This window comes from Trypanosoma brucei, chromosome 10, assembly GCF_000002445.2.
Source record: "Trypanosoma brucei brucei TREU927 chromosome 10, whole genome shotgun sequence".
In the NCBI taxonomy this organism is placed as follows: Eukaryota; Euglenozoa; class Kinetoplastea; order Trypanosomatida; family Trypanosomatidae; genus Trypanosoma; species Trypanosoma brucei.
The window spans coordinates 395,450-415,443 of record NC_007283.1 but is presented as its reverse complement, the minus strand read 5'-3'; the positions used below and the strand labels follow the sequence as shown (position 1 = coordinate 415,443).

General features: G+C 48.6%; 4 protein-coding genes across 4 annotated transcripts, besides 15 other annotated features; all 4 read left to right on the top strand.

Moving 5' to 3' along the window:
* Window positions 1-428: 428 nt before the first annotated feature.
* Window positions 429-454: a microsatellite.
* A 43-nt stretch (window positions 455-497) lies between these two features.
* On the top strand, window positions 498-1,307 carry Tb10.70.6420 (small GTPase, putative; the record flags this gene model as incomplete). The annotated part of the gene is made up of 1 exon (XM_817316.1): window positions 498-1,307. The coding sequence occupies one exon, from the start codon at window positions 498-500 to the stop codon at window positions 1,305-1,307; it is 810 nt and encodes a 269-aa protein (XP_822409.1).
* A 1,396-nt stretch (window positions 1,308-2,703) lies between these two features.
* Window positions 2,704-9,684, top strand: Tb10.70.6450 (transcriptional regulatory protein NOT1; the record flags this gene model as incomplete). Its single annotated transcript, XM_817315.1, has 1 exon — window positions 2,704-9,684. One exon carries the CDS (start codon window positions 2,704-2,706, stop codon window positions 9,682-9,684), a length of 6,981 nt encoding a protein of 2,326 aa, XP_822408.1.
* A 105-nt stretch (window positions 9,685-9,789) lies between these two features.
* Window positions 9,790-9,825: a sequence feature (AT_rich).
* Window positions 9,826-10,682: 857 nt separating this feature from the next.
* Window positions 10,683-10,704: a microsatellite.
* Window positions 10,705-10,836: 132 nt separating this feature from the next.
* Window positions 10,837-10,862: a sequence feature (AT_rich).
* Window positions 10,863-10,904: 42 nt separating this feature from the next.
* Window positions 10,905-11,015: a sequence feature (GA-rich).
* Window positions 11,016-11,157: 142 nt separating this feature from the next.
* Window positions 11,158-11,192: a microsatellite.
* Window positions 11,193-12,067: 875 nt separating this feature from the next.
* On the top strand, window positions 12,068-14,389 carry Tb10.70.6470 (methionyl-tRNA synthetase, putative; the record flags this gene model as incomplete). The annotated part of the gene is made up of 1 exon (XM_817314.1): window positions 12,068-14,389. The coding sequence occupies one exon, from the start codon at window positions 12,068-12,070 to the stop codon at window positions 14,387-14,389; it is 2,322 nt and encodes a 773-aa protein (XP_822407.1).
* A 1,067-nt stretch (window positions 14,390-15,456) lies between these two features.
* On the top strand, window positions 15,457-19,119 carry Tb10.70.6480 (hypothetical protein, conserved; the record flags this gene model as incomplete). Its single annotated transcript, XM_817313.1, has 1 exon — window positions 15,457-19,119. One exon carries the CDS (start codon window positions 15,457-15,459, stop codon window positions 19,117-19,119), a length of 3,663 nt encoding a protein of 1,220 aa, XP_822406.1.
* Window positions 15,559-15,666: a microsatellite.
* Window positions 16,275-16,298: a microsatellite.
* Window positions 19,120-19,253: 134 nt separating the features above from the next.
* Window positions 19,254-19,347: a sequence feature (A-rich).
* Window positions 19,348-19,384: 37 nt separating this feature from the next.
* Window positions 19,385-19,460: a sequence feature (CT-rich).
* Window positions 19,461-19,507: 47 nt separating this feature from the next.
* Window positions 19,508-19,554: a microsatellite.
* Window positions 19,555-19,659: 105 nt separating this feature from the next.
* Window positions 19,660-19,711: a sequence feature (T-rich).
* A 43-nt stretch (window positions 19,712-19,754) lies between these two features.
* Window positions 19,755-19,778: a sequence feature (AT_rich).
* A 104-nt stretch (window positions 19,779-19,882) lies between these two features.
* Window positions 19,883-19,910: a microsatellite.
* Window positions 19,911-19,930: 20 nt separating this feature from the next.
* Window positions 19,931-19,994: part of a sequence feature (A-rich) that runs on past the window's edge.

The following is a 19,994-nucleotide window of genomic DNA, read 5'->3' as shown; positions in this document are numbered from 1 at the left end:
GCCTTGTATGTGTTTATGTGTGTTTGTGTTCTAGTTGCTAAGGCGCTGGTTAGTGTTTGCGTTGACGGTAGATTCTTTTTCATAAAAAATTACATGCATAGATTCCACATACCATCAACTTATTTTCCATAAACGGGATAAAGGGATGCAGAAGAACCCTTTTTTTTTTGCCATTCTTGTTTGATAATTTTACTTTGGAACTTGTGTTTCTTTTGATATTTTGGTTGCGGGCGGTGGGCCCACGCCTGAATGTAACCGCGACCCCCTCCCTCCTTTGCTTTCCCTTTTCTTTGTTTCCCGGCACCGAGCAGAGAGTGGAACACATTTGTTGAAATTAAGTTGTTTGTATACACCTTTGTGTATATACGAACTTACACTTCCACATTGTGCCATATTGGTTCTTAGGTTTCCGTACTTGTACTAAGCAGATACATATATATATATATATATATATTTGTACTGGTGCAAAACAACCCACTAGTCCATTCTGTGCTTAAATGCGGTCGTCGGTGCCTAGTTATAAGGTTGTCCTACTTGGTGAGGGACGCGTGGGGAAGACATCTCTCATCTCCCGTTTCGTTAACGACACCTTTGATGCCCAGCAGCGTAGCACCACACAGGCCAGCATGTACAGCAGTGTCAACGTTCCATTGCTTAACAGTGACAAAACCGTCAATCTCAATGTGTGGGACACCGCGGGGCAGGAGCGGTTCCATGCGCTTGGTCCTATTTATTACCGCAATGCCAACGGCGCAATCCTCGTCTACGATGTGACGGACGCTGACACACTCGAGAAGGTGCGTCTGTGGATTCGAGAGTTGCGCGCAGTGGTTGGGGACCAAATACAACTCGTCGTGTGCGCGAACAAATCCGATCTCGAGCAGGAGCGAGAGGTGAGCGAAGAGAAGGGCCGGAGATTCGCAAAAGATCACGGAGCTCAGCACCTCTCAACGAGTGCTCGGACGGGAATGAATGTAGCGGAGGCGTTTCAGACGCTAGCAACAGCTATAGCATCGTCAGCGGGAGCCACAGGGGGTGGAGGGAGTGGAGGTGGCGGTAGCAATAATAACAATAGTGCCAGTGGAGCCGGTGGCAGTGTTTTCTTTGAGTCGGAAGGATCGAGTGCCTGGGCACCGAAGCGTCGCAAGCGGCGAGGGTTGCTGCGGATTGAAGATGATATGCCGGGGGAGGATGATGAGGTGGCGAATCTTGTGTCAGGTGGCGGTGGCAAACATAGCACTGTGAACCTCAGTTCAAACCCGAACGTAGCAGCTGCGACACCTCGACGGAACCGCTGTTGTTCCTGAAGGAACCGTCGCGGTTGGTGCCTATTATGTTGGGCGACGGTGTGACTCGTTCTGCAGATGGGAGGAGGGGCGTGTGATCACCGTTGCGTAACTGTCAGGTGTGTAACTAGGGGAAGACAAGGGAAGAAATCTTATTATTATTACTACTACTACCTTCTGTTGCTTAAGTTTCAATATCAGTGTACTTGCTTCGGTTTGCGTGGAGGAAGAGTTGATTGTACGGTCTTCTGCCATGTTGGACTGCATCCCCGGCACTTTTTTCTGAGAAAATCCTTTGTTCTTTTTTGCTCAGGTTACAATTTGTTGCTCTCTCTATTAATCGCTTTTCTCCACATCGCCTCTTTTGTTTCCACATCTCGTCTCGTCTCGTTTCTTTTTTTTTTTTCCTTTCTTCCTCCTTCACAAATTATTTTTTTTCTTCCTTTACACTTTATGTAAACCCTAACTGACGACCACTCAAAGAGTAGGAACGAGGAAAGCAAACCAGAGAAGAGCGGAGGAGGGGAAAGAGGCGTGGCTTTGGGGGTAAATCATAAAGTCAACCGACGGTAAAGGAGAAGGCGGAAAAATTAAGTGGTTAAGGAAGACTCCGCTTCTTTAAAAATTATTTCTTCTTTTGCGCGGTAGGAATTTTGTTACATTGTGACCGAAACAAGGAACTGAAGAAGAAGTAAAAAGGGAGGGAGAGAAAGTTTACCGGGGTTTGTTCGTGTGTTCTTGCTGGGCAGCACCAGCATTGAGGCGTACGACTACAGGGCCGTGTAAAGGGGATAACCACTCGTATACATCTTAATATATCTATATATTTAGATAAGTATATAGTAAGGGTGAAGGAAGGAAAAGAAAAGGAAAAGAGGCACAATCTTTCCCTTACCTTTTCCTTTGTGTGTAGTTTGTAAATATTTCCATATTTACTTACATCAGAGAGGGGAAAGGAGGCGCCAGAGCGTGTGGTACGAGGTGTGAAGGTCTTAGCATTTGTTTGCGCGCGCAGGTCCTCCTGTTGTTATTAGGTTTCTACCACCGCATTTTCTCGGGGCCCAAAGGATTGCGCTCAGCGAATTAAGTGACGGGGTGACAGAGGCCTGAAGAGTAGGGAGAGAGTAAAAAGAATAAATAAATAAGGATAAGGAGCCAAACAAAAGGGAGGACATAGCTAAGGTTGCGCAGTTGTGAAGGTCCCTGGAAGAGAAGGAGGAAAAAGAAGACTGTGTTTGGGGGCAAAAAAGAAAAAGAAAAAGACCTGTTGGTCGGAAGGGAACCAACCCTTTCAGTAACAGAGGAAAGTTGAGGAAAAGGTATAGGAAACATTTCTGCATCCGCGGAGGGTGGCGCGTCAACCAGTGCTGATTGCAGCTGCAGGCCCACATTTTTTAAGAGCCATTTACCTTAGTCCATGTTGTATGAGCATACTACTGACATCGGGAGCTCCCGTGGTGCTGCGGCGCGGTACCTCATAGCGTCTGCGACGAAGAGTTCCCTCCAGACAACGCTGCAGGCTCTAGAAAAGATAGCCGGGCAGTCTGTAGAGTTGTATAGGTTTGTTGTGTCTGCAGCTGTCTCTTCTATATGGACGCCCCCGCAGACAGAGGAAAAAAATCTCCTTGTCTCTAAACTTGTGTCGACGGCCCTTGAAAAGAGTAACGCGCTTACGCTTGTGTCGGCGGCTGTTGATGAGTCGCCGGTGACTGTAACGAAGGAGTCTCTGGTGACCCTCATGACGCGGGACTTGAAGCTCACGCCCCCGCAGCAGCTGCAGTTTGCGATGGGTCTTCTGGCAGGCAGCAAAAAGGGAAAGGAGGCGGCTGCGGAGTTCCTCAATGGCATCAGTGTGGCGCAATACACAGTGAAGGAGGACGTCGCAAGTCTTTGGTCCTACAGTGTCCTCGCACGACAACTGGGTGATGTGCAAGCTTTGGAGACTCAACTCTCTGCCGCAGCCGCAGGTGCCGCAGGTGGCGCAAATGACAGGGTTACAGTATTGCCACATGATGGTGTTGTCGATATGCATGTCAGCCTGTCAAGGATCATTGATGAATTAGGCACGGCTTGTGTGGCGACGCCGGCAGACTGTCGTGAGTTGCTCAGCTTGTTCCCCCGTCCCGTCACCCAAGTCGATGTGGCGGATGTGGTTGGTTTCTTCGCCTCGCAAGGGAGTGCGCCAACGGACACGAACACGTATAACGCTCTCATGGCTTCAGCCGGGCGTGAACCAACAAAGGTACAGCAAAACGCTGCCATTTCACCGTTTCCACTTTTGGAGTTACTTCAGGAGAGAGTGCAGGAGCCGGTGGATTGGGATACCGTCCTTCGTATGCTTGATAAGAGTAACGAGGGACCGTTCGTGCGGAAGCATGTGTCCATCGTGTTTGATGCGTATTGTAAGTTCAAGGGTACCGGCACACCCGGTGTGTATCCCCCGATTACCATATTCCTCGGGAGATGGAGCAACGTCGGCCGGCAGCGCACCGTGTTAGAATATATACTTAAGCACCCAGAGAAAGTTTCGATGCAGGGGCTGTCGTGCGACCAAATGGCACCAATCGAGCTGGTAGAAGTGGACGCTGCGGATGCGGCTTCAAGTCCCACGACTTCCGGTGCCAGTGCGTCACCGTCGACAGTTCCGGAAAGCCGCGCGGGAGAAGTAGAGTTGTGGCGCTATTTCCCTTTCCTCGAAGCAGCTGTACACGTTGCAAGCCGCGACGGTGCCTTTGATGCCGAGACGTTGCGGCCGGCGGCGCTGCGCTATCCACTTCTCATGCTGTATTCCTTGCTCTTTGGCTCGTTCCCAGGTACGATGAAAAACTTCAGCACCGCGAAACTGATTTTGAGGGACTCTCGGCTTCCGCTTGAACGCGTTGCAACTACCATCATCCCCGAGGCAGAAAGGCGCGGAAAGTTGAACACCGTCATTTCTCTACTGTCTGAGCTAACTATTGTGGTCCCGAGTCGTACAATTGACGTAATGGAGGCAGTGCTTAAGACAAAGAACGCTGTTAGGGCGTTCCTTGCGGTTGGTGGCAACCCGCGGTTGGTTACTGCTATTGCAATGTGCATGGATGAGTCCAATGAGGGAGGCGGCGGCGGAGCCAACTGCGGTGTGAGTGGTGGTGCTGGTGACTCTTGGATTAGTAAGGCACTTGAGGGAAAGTTGCACTTTCGGGCTCACGCCGCAGAAAACCGCTTTGCAGTGGCCACGTCTATTGTTGAGGTAGCGGAGCAGCTGCTGGATAAACAGAAGTACGTCCCAAAGGCTACTGCCGCACTCAACACTTTCCTTGCTTCTTCACTGAAGGATCTGCTCCGTGACGTTGCCGAACAAGCGCGTATACTCTTGGCATCAACTGATTCTCTTTTCCCCACTGACGTGGAGAACGATGCAACGGAGTTTTACAGGCGTATGTACAAGGCGGGCGACCCGACCATCTCAGCATCACTCGCTTTCATTGAGCAGCTTTTGAAAAGTAGCAAGAGTCGTGATAAGCAGCTCTGTGCGTGCATCGTGAGCATCATGTTTGAAGAGTGCAACGCTATTGGTTGCTATCCCCACAAGGAACTACAACTGTTCGCCACACTTTACGGTCAGATGATAGCACGGGAGTTGCTTCCGCCGAACCAACAACAACGCGCGTGGACCCTCCTGTTACCGGTTATTGTAAAGCCCACTGACCACCTGGTGGAGGAGTATGGAATCATAGCGTTGGAACAAATCAAACCTAGGCTGGCAGAGTGGCCGCAGTACGGGCGTGCTCTGCGTCATGTGAAGGACCTCGACATAAGAATACCTGGCATCATGGCCGCCATTAACCGGGGTATCAAGGCAGAGGAGGCGGCTCGCCAGTCGCAGAGCCGTGCACAGAATCAAGAGAAGACGACACAACAACAGAAGGAAGTGGAATCGTTGCTCTCTGACCCGGCGGTCCTGGCTCTCAGCACGGAACGTCGCGACAATATGTTGGCAGCGGAGCAGCAGAAGGATCGCGTGGCTGCAGCAACGTTGCATCAGCACGACATAGGGACGCTGCTGTCGAAGAAGAATATTACAGCACCGCCGCGTGTTATCCAGGAGCAGATCAACTTCATAATTGGTAACACGGATTTGCACAACGTTGAAAATAATGCCCGTGAGTTAGCGAAACAGCTACGTCCGGAGTACTACGAGTTCTTTGCTGAGTATTTCGTGGTGAAACGTGCGGCGTTGGAGCCGAATTATCATCCTACTTACCTGAACCTCCTCAACAACCTGCAGTCGAAGCAGTTGGAGAAGGCGATACGCAGCGCTACCGTTTCTTCCATCAAGCTGCTGCTTAGCAGTGACAAGATACGCGCCGATCCTGGGGAGCGCTCACTGCTCAAGAATCTTGGCTATTGGCTTGGGCTCCTAACCCTAGCCAAGAACATTCCCATTACGGCTCAGGAACTATGCTTCAAGGATTTGATTATCCTCGGGTTGCGCGAGGGAAAACTTATGGCAGTAGTTTCATGTATTGCAAGAGTGTTGCATCATTGCATGGACTCACGCTTCTTCTGCCCACCCAATCCGTGGACGATGCGGCAATTATGTCTCCTGTGGGAAATGTATAACCTCAGAAACCTGCGGGTGACACTCAGGTTTGAGGTGGATCTTCTTTGCAAACACATGAATGTGAAACTGGAGGAAATCGAGCAGTACTACAACATGCATCCCATCCACTCCAGCACACAGTTGTGCATATCTGATGTGTATAGAGAAATAAACATTCACCAGAGTGCCGACTTCCGTGTGGATAAGATGGAACTCCAGGATGTCGTTCAACAACCGCATAAGCAAGTTCAACAACCACAACAGGCAGCGCAGCCGCAATTGCAAACCCAGGCTGCCCGTGCCAACCGCCCTCTTCAGGCCAACGCGGAGCCCTTTAAGCCAAAGGATTCTATGGTTCCGTCGGGTGGAGCACTTGCTTTTGAGGCTGTGGGCCCGCGTAGGCCTCCCATCGTTATCACACCTGAAACGGTGCGGGTAAGTGAGGAAGAGGCGAGCCTTTTTGGCGAACGGCTTGCTGTGTACAAGGGATACCTGGCCAAAACGCTTGAAAGGGTTACGCAGGAACTCAAGCCGACGGTGCAGCGTTCCGGCACAATTGCCGCTGTAACAGCCTGCCACATTACCACTAAGGACTTTCTTTTCGACCGCGACATTAAGGCGCAACTCCGGGCAGCGGATGCGATGGCTCGTTCTCTGGCTTCCAACTTGTGCACAGTGGCCATCCGTGACGCACTTCCAGAGCCATTTAACGTGCAGGTTGGTGATCTCATCAGCCGTTTGATTGATGTTAACGTGCCCAGCTACACGGAGCGCCGTGAGCGGCTGAAAGGGCTAATCCGTGAAAATAACATGGATTTGTGTGTACGTGCGCTTGAATGGCAGGCGGCAGAGGAAGGAGCGAAGCGCCTGCATGAGAAGTTAGACAAGATTATCAAGGAAAAGATTGATCAAATTACCGCCCGTGAACCCCCACGAGCCCCAAAGGAGTATCACGATGTGCGGGATCTGTTGATGCATATGGGTGAGGTGTTGCGACCGCCTCACAATTTGCCACCGCTGCAGCGGGCAGTCTATGAGGAATTCAACAACAGTGTGCCCGTTGTTGGGCTGCTTACTGCGTATGTGCGTACGTTGGAGGACGCCACAGTCCAACACTACTCTACGGGCGACGCTAAGGTGCTATCGCTGACAAGCCCCGAGTTTGCGAACGGACACTTTGGCGAAAGCCACGATGTTATCCGCACTCGGGTAATCGGTATTTCAAACATCATCAATGCCGAAACAGCCATCTACTGCGTCGGCCCAATGCTTCGCAAGTTGTTTGTGCTTGCAGGTGCGATGAAGCGTGCCGATAGTGGGACAGCCGCAAGCAATGACCTCACTACTGCTCGTCACAGAAATGTCTGCAACCTGCTCAACGAGGTCTACCTCTTTGTATTGCAAACGTGTTATGAGCGCGGGGGAGATATTATTCGCGAAGAATTGACGCAGTTGTATTTGCAGGCGGAGCAGCGCTGGAGCTACACGGACCTTGCGGTTAATCTCTTGCGTATTAAGGTGCTCAACGTCTCCAGATTCGACGCGGCGCTCTCTAAGGCACTGTTGGCTGAGGGGATGGGGCGGCAAGGTGTAGTAGACTTCGCTGGCGCAACATTATCCAGGGTAATCGTGAATGAGAAGCTCCTTAGTGCAAAGGAATTGAGGGACACAGTGTCCCAGCTAGAGAGCATTGCCAGTAAACAGGACAACCAAACGCCCCGCCAGCAGCAGAATCAGCCCAAGCAGCAGCGGCACCAGCCACAGTCCCAGCAACTTCCTGCGAGTGGACAGGATTCGGGAGCAATGGGTGGGGCTCAGATGGCGCCGGGAGGCGCAGCACCAACCAACGCCATGCGAGCTTCCCCTGCGCTCTCCAACTTGGTAGAGCAGCATGTACGGCGGCTTGTTGTGCCTACGCTTGCACCCCAAAATCAAGAAGATGCAGAGAAAATTCGAGGATTGTTTGAAGAGTGGTTGATTGTTAACGCACGGAGAATGCACAGCTCGTCCAGCGAGTCTAACCAGGCCAGTGGTGCCGCGACCAATGCTCCGTCACAGGAGGGCGCAACAGCACCGACTACATCGTCCCCCGCTTCTGCCACCGCTGCTCCTACGTCTACAACATCAGCGGCGTTACCGGGTAACAAACCACCACCACAGTATGAGTACATGATGAAGTTACGAGACAACAAGCAGCTTGACGGCCCGCAACTTAGGACGTTCCTCACTACGTCACTACGCTTCTGTGTTGAACACTACGCCACCAAGTCGTTGGAGTTGGAGCGCTCCAACCCGGCGGTACTCGGCCGTGCTTTGACCGCTGAATGGAAGCCAGGCAACGCTCCACCCCATCGTTACCAGTACGATGACGGGCTTTTCACACATGTGGATGCCTTGTCTGACCTAGTGACAGTGTTGTTATATTACTGCTCGTTGAAGAACGAGTCGCGGACACTTCTTACGTTACTCAGGCGGGTTCTGGATGCGTTCCAATGGGCGCTCATAGATAATCATCAGGCGGTCGTTGTACGTTTACAACAGGCTCAGAACCCCAATCACCTTGGAAATGCAAAGTCTGAGCTTCCCGCTGGCACCGCCTACGCACCGATGTTCCAACAACAACCCTACGTGCGCTTCTTCAGTAATCTCTTTACCACGCTCGTGCGTGCGGATTCGCCAAAGCGTGAGACGATGGAGCAAATCACAAGTGCTTTTGCTGATACTCTTCATAACCTCCCGCCACTCAAATATCCTGCGTTCACTTTTGGATGGCTGGAGCTTGTGAGTCACCGTATATTCCTCAACCGCTGTCTACGTTCGCCTGTGCCCTGGCCCTCCTATGTTGCGCTGTTAGTTCAGGGGCTCGAGTTTATTGAGCGCTTCACGCGTGAAGGAAATATTTCCAAAAACGTACTCGTGTTCTACAAGGCGTTCTTCAAGCTGATGTTGGTACTCACACACGACTACTCACGCTTTCTTATTACGTATCACTACCAGTTGTGTGACGCCATCCCACCGTACTGTGTGCAGTTGCTAAACACTGTTTTGTGCTCCTTCCCGTCGGGTGTGAAGTTACCGGAGTTCTTTGCGCGTGTGCCAGACGATGGCTCGGAGATGCGGAAGCACCCTGCGACCGACAATCAAGTAAAGTGTATTGAGGAGAGTTTCAAACAGCACCACTTCGATGGAAACGCTTTGTCCGAGAAATTGCAGGATGACCGACCAATGTCCGAGTCTTACATGCAAAGTATTGTGGAGAAGTTGCAGTCGTTGCACAACTGGCGGCTGATGAATGCCATCGTACTGCACGTTTGCATTGTGTACTTGCAGGTAAACGATCATGCTGTGAAGCCCAACTTTCCTGAATCCAACGCTATGCGTTTCTACCGCCACCTTGCGGGCTCATTGGACCACGAACACCGCTATTACTTTATCTGTTCCTGCGCTAACCATCTGCGTTACCCGAACTGTCAAACGAACTTCTTCGTGAAGGTTATATCCAACCTCTTCCTTCCCCACCGATCCATTCGCAACGCCGTGGTTCAGCAGTGCATCCAAGAGCAAATCACTCGTGTGGCGGTGGAAAAAACACTCATCATTCAACCGCATCCGTGGGGAGTACTCAGTACATTCATGGAGCTCATGAGGGCCCCAGAGTATGGTTTCTGGGAGAAGAGTTTTATATGCAGTACATCTTTCTTAGAGAGTATGTTCACAAAACTGCGACGCTCAGTGGAGTCCCGAAACGCCCAGCAACAGGTGCAGCAATCGACCGGATCTGCTTCCACCTCCGCAACTCAAGGCAAGAAGTAGGTAACACAGGTTTGAATTGTTTTCACTTCACTTCATTTTTTTTTCTTTACGCTTCTTTTTTCTTTAGTTTGCCTTGTTGTTGCTGGTATTTTTCACCTTTCAGCGTTTTTTAATATTAATTTTTTTTAAAAATAAAATTAAGACCCTCATTCGCCCTTTCATATGTAATTTTTGTGTGTTGTTACGTGTGTGTTTGTGTGTGCGTTTATGTTTGTGCGGTCAACCACTCCCCTTCACCGTATCTGTTTGTCTCAATTTTTTTCTTTTCCATTCTTCTTTCCATTTTTATTAATTATTTATGCGAGAAGGTGGGGAATGTGATGTGATGTGATGGTTAGTTTTTTTTTTGTTTCCTTTTTCTGAAAATAGTGAATACCAAAACGAGTAACTACAGAAGCTTGAAAAAGAAAGAAAGAGTAAAACGAGGAGAGGATGGGTGATATCAGTAACGGCAACAGTAATATTAATAAGTGAGGATATGAATAACAGCAGCGAAAATTGTTGTTTGTTTTTGTTTTTTTGAGAAAAGAAGGTATGCAGCAATTTTATGTATTAAAGGGAGGGGAGGGGAGGAAACAAAAAAGAAAAATAATACGAGAAGGGTGCAGATGGAAGGGAGAAAAGGAAAAATAAAATGAGAGAGATGGAAATGCAAATGACAGTAAATAAATGCTAAAACAGAAGGACGGTGAGGCGATGATGCGAATAACATTGGTGGGAATAAGTTGTTTAGCCCTTGCCTTATGATCAAACAAAAAGTAAATAAAGAAATAGGAGAAGGAAAAAAAAAAAGCGGTCATCATCGCTTGTGATAATTACGGGTTTCATTCTGGTGTTTTTTTTTAATTTTCACTTTCATTCTAATTTTATGATTATTACCGGTATTCATATTTCCTTGTATTTGTGTGTGCTTGTACTTGTGTATTGTTCCTCCCAACGAGATGTGTTTCGTTGCGCAAATTGTGAGTGCTGTTGGTGAAGAATAAATTATGAAGGGAGTGGTGGTGGTGGTGGTGGTGGGGAAAAGGAAAAAAAAAGAAGGGTGAAGATGAAGGTGAAAAAGGTATGAAAGAAAAAAAAAAGTAATTAATTAATCCCCTTCCTTGTTTCTTAAAAAATTTTTTATTCCTCTGTTTCCCCCTTCTACTCATCTTTTTTAAAATAAAAAATAAAAATTTCTTCACACCTTTAGTTCATTTCCGTCACTTCAATTCATTCAATTCTTTTTTTTCTTTTCCCCTTTATCTCCTTTACTTTACTTTGCTTTTTTCCCTTCTCCTTCTCCTTCTCATCCATCCATCCATTTATCCCTTTCCTCCTTTTCTTTTTTTAAGTGAATGAATGTCTGACTGAAAGCGTCGTTTCGCTGCATGCCTCTTTTATATTATTGTTTTTGTTTCCCCCCCCCCCCAGAGCGTGCATCAGAGAGAGAGAGAAAGAGAGTACGTGCGTCAGACCTAATCAAGCAAACAAAATAAATAAGTCGATCAATCAATCAATCAATCAATGCGAGATAACTACTTTCCCTCCTGTATATATGTATTTATTTATTTATATGCGCATATATGTTTGTATTTGTGCGTATTTGTTTACTAATATCTCACCTTCCTTTTTTCTTTTCCTTTCTTTCTTTCTACATCTTCTTTACAAACCATACATATGCTTTCAGCGGACAGGAAAATTTCATCAGCAGCTGCGACAAGGCAAAAGTAGCGAAGTAAATTGGATGGACATGTGATGTAACGCGCATGCTGTACGGATGCGTCGTAGTAATGCTAACTTTACCTGTTAAGATAGTGCAAAAACAAGTAAAACAATACACATGCATATTTCCTCCCTTTAACTCTTTACTTTTTCTCTCTATTTTTTTGTGTCTCACTATTTCGTCATGTTGCGGTGATGTCCACTGTGACGCAAGGGATTTTTCAAACAAATAAATAGGCACTGAAGGAGGAAATCAGTAAGGCGTATAGTTCGTGACGATCAAGACAGTAGGCGAGATATACATTTACAAAAAAGGACAACAAGGAATAAAGGGAGGAATAACTGCTGAAAGGAGATCTGACAGCAGTAGCCTTTAAAAAAAAAAAAAAAGACGCTATCAGTTGAGCCAAAGCACCGCCACTGACAACTTCAAAGGGAAGGGGGAACGATAAGTAACGCTAGAAACATAAACAACAGTGAAACCACACACACAAAAAAAACATATTCTAAAAGGAAAGAATAACAAAGTGAGCTTAGGAGTACCTATCTATCACTTCGTTTACAATAAGGAAGGCGAACAAAACAGGAACAACCCTTTAAAAAGAAGAGAAAGAAAGATAAAATAAGCCCAAAGATAGGTTGTCGTCTGAAGCACCAATCAGGCTCTGCATTTCACGGGATGGCTCTAAAGCTGCTTTCAGAAAAGGCCAACTCACAAGCCCTCAAGGTGTTGCTGTGCTCTTATTACGTTAAACGACCCGTAGAGGTGTCGCTATCGGGAGCATATGCAACTCCTATTTTGCACCATCCAGCCTTCAAGCAGCCCATCATTGCACCTAACGAAATGGCCCGCGTCATTTTATTTTACAGCGTTGAACCCACTAGTAATAATGGAGGGGCAGCAGATTCATCTAATGGTGACGGTACCGCCTCTCCCGTTGCCGGTTTGACAAACCTGACATTGGAGCACGAGACGTGGTTGGAGTGGGAGGCAACGACTTTTACCCGTGCTGTGCACCCGCTCTACACGCAACGACGGCAAACGGCGGAGTCTCTGGCTGTGTTTTCATATCTCGACAAAAAGATTAGTGAAAATGATGACCGCTGTGTTTACTCTCCAGCTGTTGAAGGTAAAGGGGCTGCGGATCCCACCGATGCCGTCAGCACTTTTTTCATTGACTGTATTGTATGGTGTGCTGTCCTTCCTGCTCTCTGCGAGAGCGGTGTGCTGCGGGACTCGGAGAAGCAACAGCTACCGCATCTTGTGAAGTGGTTCAATACATTTCAAAAGGAACAGAAGACGTTGATTGATAACGCCTTCGAGAACCTCTCTGTGCAGGAAGCTGCCGACTTCTTGCGGTGCCCACGTGTGTACAAGGTGTCGGCTAAGGTGGAGAAAGTATTCTTTGTCACATCACCCATTTACTACGTGAATGCAGCACCACACATTGGTCACGTGTACAGCACTTTGATTACCGACGTCATTGGGAGGTACCACCGCGTGAAGGGAGAGCGGGTGTTTGCATTGACTGGCACCGATGAACACGGGCAGAAGGTAGCCGAAGCTGCCAAGCAGAAACAGGTTTCTCCGTATGATTTTACGGCTGCTGTGGCTGGCGAGTTCAAGAAGTGTTTTGAACAGATGGATTACAGCATCGACTACTTCATTCGCACCACCAATGAGCAACACAAGGCGGTGGTTAAGGAGCTATGGACGAAGTTGGAGCAGAAAGGTGACATCTATCTCGGCCGTTATGAAGGTTGGTATTCAATCAGTGATGAGTCCTTCCTTACGCCACAGAACATCACGGACGGAGTTGACAAGGATGGCAATCCATGCAAAGTGAGCCTCGAAAGTGGGCACGTCGTAACGTGGGTCTCAGAAGAAAATTATATGTTCCGCCTGAGCGCGTTCCGCGAGAGGCTTTTGGAATGGTACCATGCCAACCCCGGTTGCATAGTGCCAGAGTTTCGCAGAAGGGAGGTAATTCGCGCGGTGGAGAAGGGCTTGCCTGACCTGAGTGTCTCCCGCAAGAAGGAAACACTGCACAACTGGGCGATACCCGTTCCAGGCAACCCAGACCACTGCGTTTATGTCTGGCTCGACGCTCTGACGAATTATTTAACTGGTTCACGTCTTCGAGTAGATGAATCCGGGAAGGAGGTGAGCCTAGCGGATGACTTTAGCGAGCTCGAGCGCTTCCCTGCTGATGTTCACGTTATTGGGAAAGACATTTTGAAGTTCCACGCAATTTACTGGCCTGCGTTCCTGCTCTCTGCTGGCCTTCCACTACCCAAGAAGATTGTCGCACATGGGTGGTGGACAAAGGATCGCAAGAAGATCAGCAAATCCCTCGGGAACGTTTTCGATCCGGTGGAGAAGGCAGAGGAGTTTGGTTACGATGCGCTTAAGTACTTCCTGCTTCGGGAGTCGGGCTTCTCCGATGATGGTGACTACAGTGACAAGAACATGATTGCCCGCCTTAATGGTGAGCTTGCTGATACGCTCGGCAATCTTGTCATGCGGTGCACTTCTGCGAAGATAAATGTTAACGGCGAGTGGCCCAGTCCTGCGGCTTACACCGAGGAGGACGAGTCCCTCATACAACTCATTAAGGATTTGCCTGGAACGGCGGATCACTACTACCTGATTCCCGACATACAGAAAGCTATCATTGCCGTTTTCGACGTGCTACGTGCCATCAACGCTTACGTCACCGACATGGCGCCATGGAAACTCGTCAAAACAGACCCGGAACGGCTCCGCACGGTGCTGTACATTACCCTGGAGGGTGTACGCGTGACGACGCTGCTCCTTTCCCCAATTCTTCCGCGGAAGTCCGTTGTTATTTTTGACATGTTGGGCGTCCCCGAGGTACATCGTAAAGGTATTGAGAACTTTGAGTTTGGTGCCGTTCCTCCTGGAACGCGTCTCGGCCCCGCAGTGGAGGGCGAGGTGCTGTTCAGCAAGCGCTCAACAGAGAATACAAAGAGTACATAAGTGTACGAATGATTTCTTTAGCTAGCCAATAGCGGTTCTCATTTCCTCTTACTTATTTTCTCTTCATCATCTTCCGTCACAGCCGCCTCATTCGTGCTCCAGCGCACGCTATTCGCTGTTCAACCTATTTTTTTCTCCCCACGTCTCAGTGAAACTTTAAAAATTTTCCTGGGGGAAACCCCGTATGCTTTTCTTTTTGTGTGTGTTTTTGATTGATCGCCTCGGTTCCGTTTGGCTTCGAGTTCTCCTAAAATCATCACTTTTCCTTCTTTTATGATTCACAATTGTGTTGTTGTAGTTTTGTAGTTTTCGCCCTTTTTTTTCGAAAATGACTCAGAGCTGTCCGTGAAATGGCCGCTGCGCCCCGATGGTAACATCGTGCAGGTGAGGGACATATGAGCAGGTGCAAGAATAATAATTGGTAGTATTTAAATTGACAAACGCCGGTAACGCAGTGGGCTGCTTAAACAAAACGCGAAAGGGGGTGCTGGAGAGAGAGTAGCGTTGGGGAGAGTTGATATATGTGCACCTGGGCGGGTATTCCTTTACTTTATTTGTTTGTTCACTCATTTCTTGAGAAGCTGTTGTATTACCACACTTCGTAACTTCCCAGTGGGTATCTGAGGTTAATCTGAAGGGGAATCATCTTTAGCGTTTCTGTGGGGGCTTTCCCGTTACTTCCATTTCTTTATTTTTTCCTTCTTTTATTTTCTACGCCTGTGTCTGGGCACCCCAGTTCCCGGGGAGGCCTGGATCAAGCTTGTCTGTGTATCACAGGTCCTGCATTTTCTTTTCCCTTACCTCCCTTAATAATCTCCCTTCTCTCTCCTGCATTTCCTCCTGTGTTGTTAACTTTTGTATATAAAGCAATAGTAAAGGGGGAAAGTGTGTTAACGTTGCACCTTTCCTTGAAAGCAGCTGTTATATATTTGTAGTTGTAGTTGTTGCCGTCGCTTTTTTTTTTTAAAGAAAAAAAATAGCAATTTTTTCTTTGGAGGTGTTGTTAGTCGTAGTTGTTGTCTGGGCGTGCGTGTGTTAGTTAGGTGGAACAGACGGGGGAAGCACAAATGAGGAAAGCTGGAGCAAATCGCAATAATGAACGACAGGGCCGAAACCTGGGACAGCAGGGGCCACAAATGTCACCCCCAGGCCCCTCTATGATGTATCCGCACCATCATCAGCATCAGCACCATCATCAGCATCAGCATCAACATCAGCACCAGCACCAACATCCTCACCAGCATCCGCACCAACATCACCATCATCACCCCCATCACAATGGCGTTTACGGTAATGCTTACGACAACATCCGTCAGCCGCAAATGCCACCACATAGTTTTGGGCAGGGTGTCTCTGGCAGTCCGTGGAATAGTCCTCCGCAGCAGACGCCCATGTATAATCAGGGCTACAATCAAATGAGCCCGGGCACCGGTGGTGGTTACGGAGATATGGGTGGAATGTACCGAGATGTGCACGGTGGCCAGTATCCTTCCTCCCCTTCCCATATGGGAGGTGGAGCAAATATTCCTTACGGGCGTAACCCAGCGATGCACAACGGGCTTCCTGCCGGTGCACCCCTTCCCGGTGGGTACGGTGCACTTCCCCATCAAGGGGCGCACACGCCAATGGGATTTGGTCGTGGAGGACAACCTCTCATGGAACATATGCAACCCAGCGGAATGTACGGTGCACCAATGATGCGTCATGACGGGTACCCGGATACGCGCGTAAGCCCTCCAGCGCAGGTAGGTTACGGTGCGGGTGCACCTGTGGGACCACCACCGCCACCACCGATGCCGGCGGGCCCGCCGTACGGTGGCGTTTTGCCTGGTGCAGGTGTTGGCCCTGGAGGTCCGATGAACGCGTCGAGGCCCCCGGCTGGTATTGGTGGTGGCGGTGGTGGTGGTGGCAATGCTGGTTACTTGGAAATGCGGGCAAGGGGGATGGGTCCCCAAATGCCTGCATCAAACGCATCACGTCCACCGCGCATAGGTACACCTGATCCTGGGATGATGCCTCCCAACCGCATGAATCAGTCGCCCATGATGGGCCAAGGTTTACCCCCCCAAGTGGGCAACTTTATGCCTCTACCAGGCGTGTCGCCCAGTCCGCACGCTATGATCCCTACGACCCCAAGCATGGGTGACACATTTCCGGGGGACGATGCGAATATGAGCGGCTCCACGGAGGCGCTTTACGATTTTCTACATGATCGGGGCCTTGTGTCGGTGGACAATATCTCAAAGTTCTTTCCAGAGGGATATGGAAAGGACGACCCCGCGCTGAAAGTGGCTGTGGACGGTAACTTCTGCCTTACGAGTCTTCGTGATGAGCTCAGGAAGAGAGACTCCTTGTGGTTTCTTCACTCTACACTCCCCGAGGAATTACTCATGTTAGTGCAGCAGCACGTGGAGTGGATGCGAAACATGAAACTGGAACCCATTTGGGTCTTCAACGGTCTTAGCGTGAGTGGTGATGTGGAGACATTTCTAACGACTGAGGCGGAGCTGCGTGCTCGCGACGCCGTCTGGAGTAAGCTGGAGGATGGTGAAATACCGGATGAAGTGGAAATTCAAGAAGCGTTTGATCAGCCCCTAGGCGAGGACGTGCAAATGGCGGTTGCACGCTACTTGAAGGAGGAACTGGGCGTAATGGCGGTTACGGCCCCGTTCCTCAACTGGGCGCAGATGGTTGCATTCCACAAGGAGGGAATTGCGGATTTATTAATGGGGCCGCCAGAGATGTTGTTGCTTCCGTATGACGAAATGAAAGTCATTGTGCAGATTGACGTGTCTAATAGCAGCGTAAATTATCTAGACAGGGATAGGGTTCTTCGTGCACTCTTCCCGAATCACGTCACCGAAACGAATACTAGAGTTGCGGGGGATAGGTTGATGGACCTTGGCCTCATTACGGCAACGCACGCTGCACTGTCGTCCGCGCGCGTGACCCTTAATCTTTCAATGCAGGAGGTTTATGAGGAACTATCCACGCCCACACCGAAATTTCGCTCCATTAAGGACTTTATCAATGCCCATGCATGCTCACAGGAAACGGGCAAGAAGGCCGGTCTCTCCATTAAGCATTCCAAAGGGCGTGGATACCTTCGTTACAGTGCGGTATTCTCCACGAAATCACGGGACACACCGTTGGTATACTTAGTTCGCGTACTCGATCCTGACTTGACGAACGCCGACATGCCTACAAATCTCGCCGGGGTGTTGGGTCATCTTGTGCCGCTGTCACTATTTTACATGCAGTTCTCTGGACTGCTGTCTGTGCGTATAATGACGGCTATAACACAGTCGTACCTCCGTGATGAATGCCCCGTTTCAGACACTAAGGACTATCACACCACATTAGGGCTCCTCATGACGATGCGCAGTCAAGTCATTGGACAGATACTGAAGAGGATTGCGCACCCGCCCCCAATCAAACGGACCGAGTGCCTTTCGTGGGTTCGATGGTTTCAACCGATATTGGCTCCGATGGATCGACCCCGCGACCTCATCGACTTAGACGAGTGGGAAATCTCAGATAGTGATCAGCTGAAGAAATTGGACGAAGACTGTTTAGCAGATTATAGCATTGCCTCAGTGCTTAGTGTCACAGCTGATGCATCGAGACCAGCGGTGGAAGAGAGCAACCGTCCTGCAGGTCGGGTGCCCATCCGCTACAACAGCAAGAGGGAGACCTTTTTAGCTATTCTTCTTAAGTCATTTGATTTCCTCGGTTACTTTTCGCACTCCACTGCTCCTAACGACGCGGTGGATGGGATGGAAATGGAGTGCTGCGGGATGGATGGCCACGACCGGGGTGGTTCCGTCCCGGCCGCCTACCACGAAAAGGATCTCAGCAGCATGAAGAGAAGTGAAGCAAGCGACATCAATTTCATGGCGGATGAGGGATTAAAGGACTACCCATCTGTGTACTTTCCCATATACCTGAGGGCAACCATCAAGGCAAACCCACTTGACGTTCAGGCATCTTTTGTTCTCCTGACGGAGTTGGTCCGCGTTCGAATTATCAATAGCAATCCCTGTCGCTACATCAATCCTGCCAATCAGCAGGTAGAAATTAGTATGGATGACCAGGATACCAATAGTGACTCGCGTGTGTTACTGGCCTCACGTATTGCTTGTCTCGTCAAGCTGCCGTATCGCCGTGCGAGTGAGAACTTGCCCTTTGTATGGGCTCCTGTCTACAGTCGACACTTATGTGCCTTCACTGTAATGGTTCGTGCTATGTGCCGCTGCCTTCGCGAGCTTGTAGAGGTTATCACCTCCACTGTGTTCCTTTCTGGAAACAGCAGCTGCAGTTTGCAAGATTTTGCTGAATTCGCCTCCATATTACCGTTTGGGGATGTTCCATCCACCATCGGTGGGTTACTTCTTCACTACGTACTCGTTTTCCCATCGGACTACCAAGCTAACCTCACCTCGCGGGAGGAGCGAATAGAGTACTTGCAAGGGAAATTCCGCGACATTCCTGATCTTGCCGACCACCTTCATTTGGTTATGTCCTTCACACTTCAAGCACTGTACCTAATTAACGCCTACATGTTGAATGATAAGGAAACAATTGTCGCAAAGGACCAACTTACTGGCACTATTGTTGAGGACACAATCGAAATGATGTGGCAAAAGTGGCGCGATCACATTGATGACAATCCCCCAGGTGATATCCACAATTTATATCCACCACGACACCAAGAACCGATTCCTCACTAGTAAAGACGCGTCCCCCATGGCTGCACCGTACACTGATACCAAATAAAATGAACATGGAAGTATAATGATAATAATGATAATAACAGTTGTCACCGTTGTCGTTACTACTGTTATTACTGTTACTATTGTTACTATTTTTTTTTTCCTTTTCCTTTCCCTACTCTCTCATTCTCTTTTTTTCTTTTTACTTTCGATTTCTGTTTCTTTGTTTTTCCCCCATCTTCTTTTGAAGAAGTATGTGTGTGTGTGGAGGGGGAAATCGACGAAGAAGCAAAAAAAAAAAGAAAAGAGGAAGAGAAAGAGTGAGAAAACAAAGAAAGAGGAAGAGGAGAAAAAAGGAACTGGAGAGTGGAGATGTTATCGGTCAATGAGCAGATAAGAAAGAGTAATTATTACAATCATTATTACTGTTATTATTATTATTACTATTATTATGCGTAAGAAATGAACCGTCGCTTTATCTCCTTTACTTCCTCCTTTCTCTCCCTCCTCCTTCTCTTCGCCATGGGGGAAGAAGAATAGGAATGGAACAGCAGCAGCAACAACAACAAGAACAAAAAAAAATGAAAGATGAAACAAAAACAAAGACAAACAAGAAATGAGACTTACTTTTTTTTTTAAAAAAAAGGAGGGGGAAATATATATTTATATTTATAAAAGCACGTGTGAAGGAATGGTGGCTGCAAAGTGGCGGGGAATTGTGTGATGTGATGCTAGACGTTTATTTGTGTGATGTGGGACATTGCATTCCGGGATTTGTGCATTCTTTTCTTTTCTTTTTTTTTTCTTTCCCCCTTCTCCCAACTTCCCCTTTTCTTTCTTTTTTGCTTTTTTGCTTTTACTTTTTTACTTTTTTTATTATTTTCTCCTTTTTT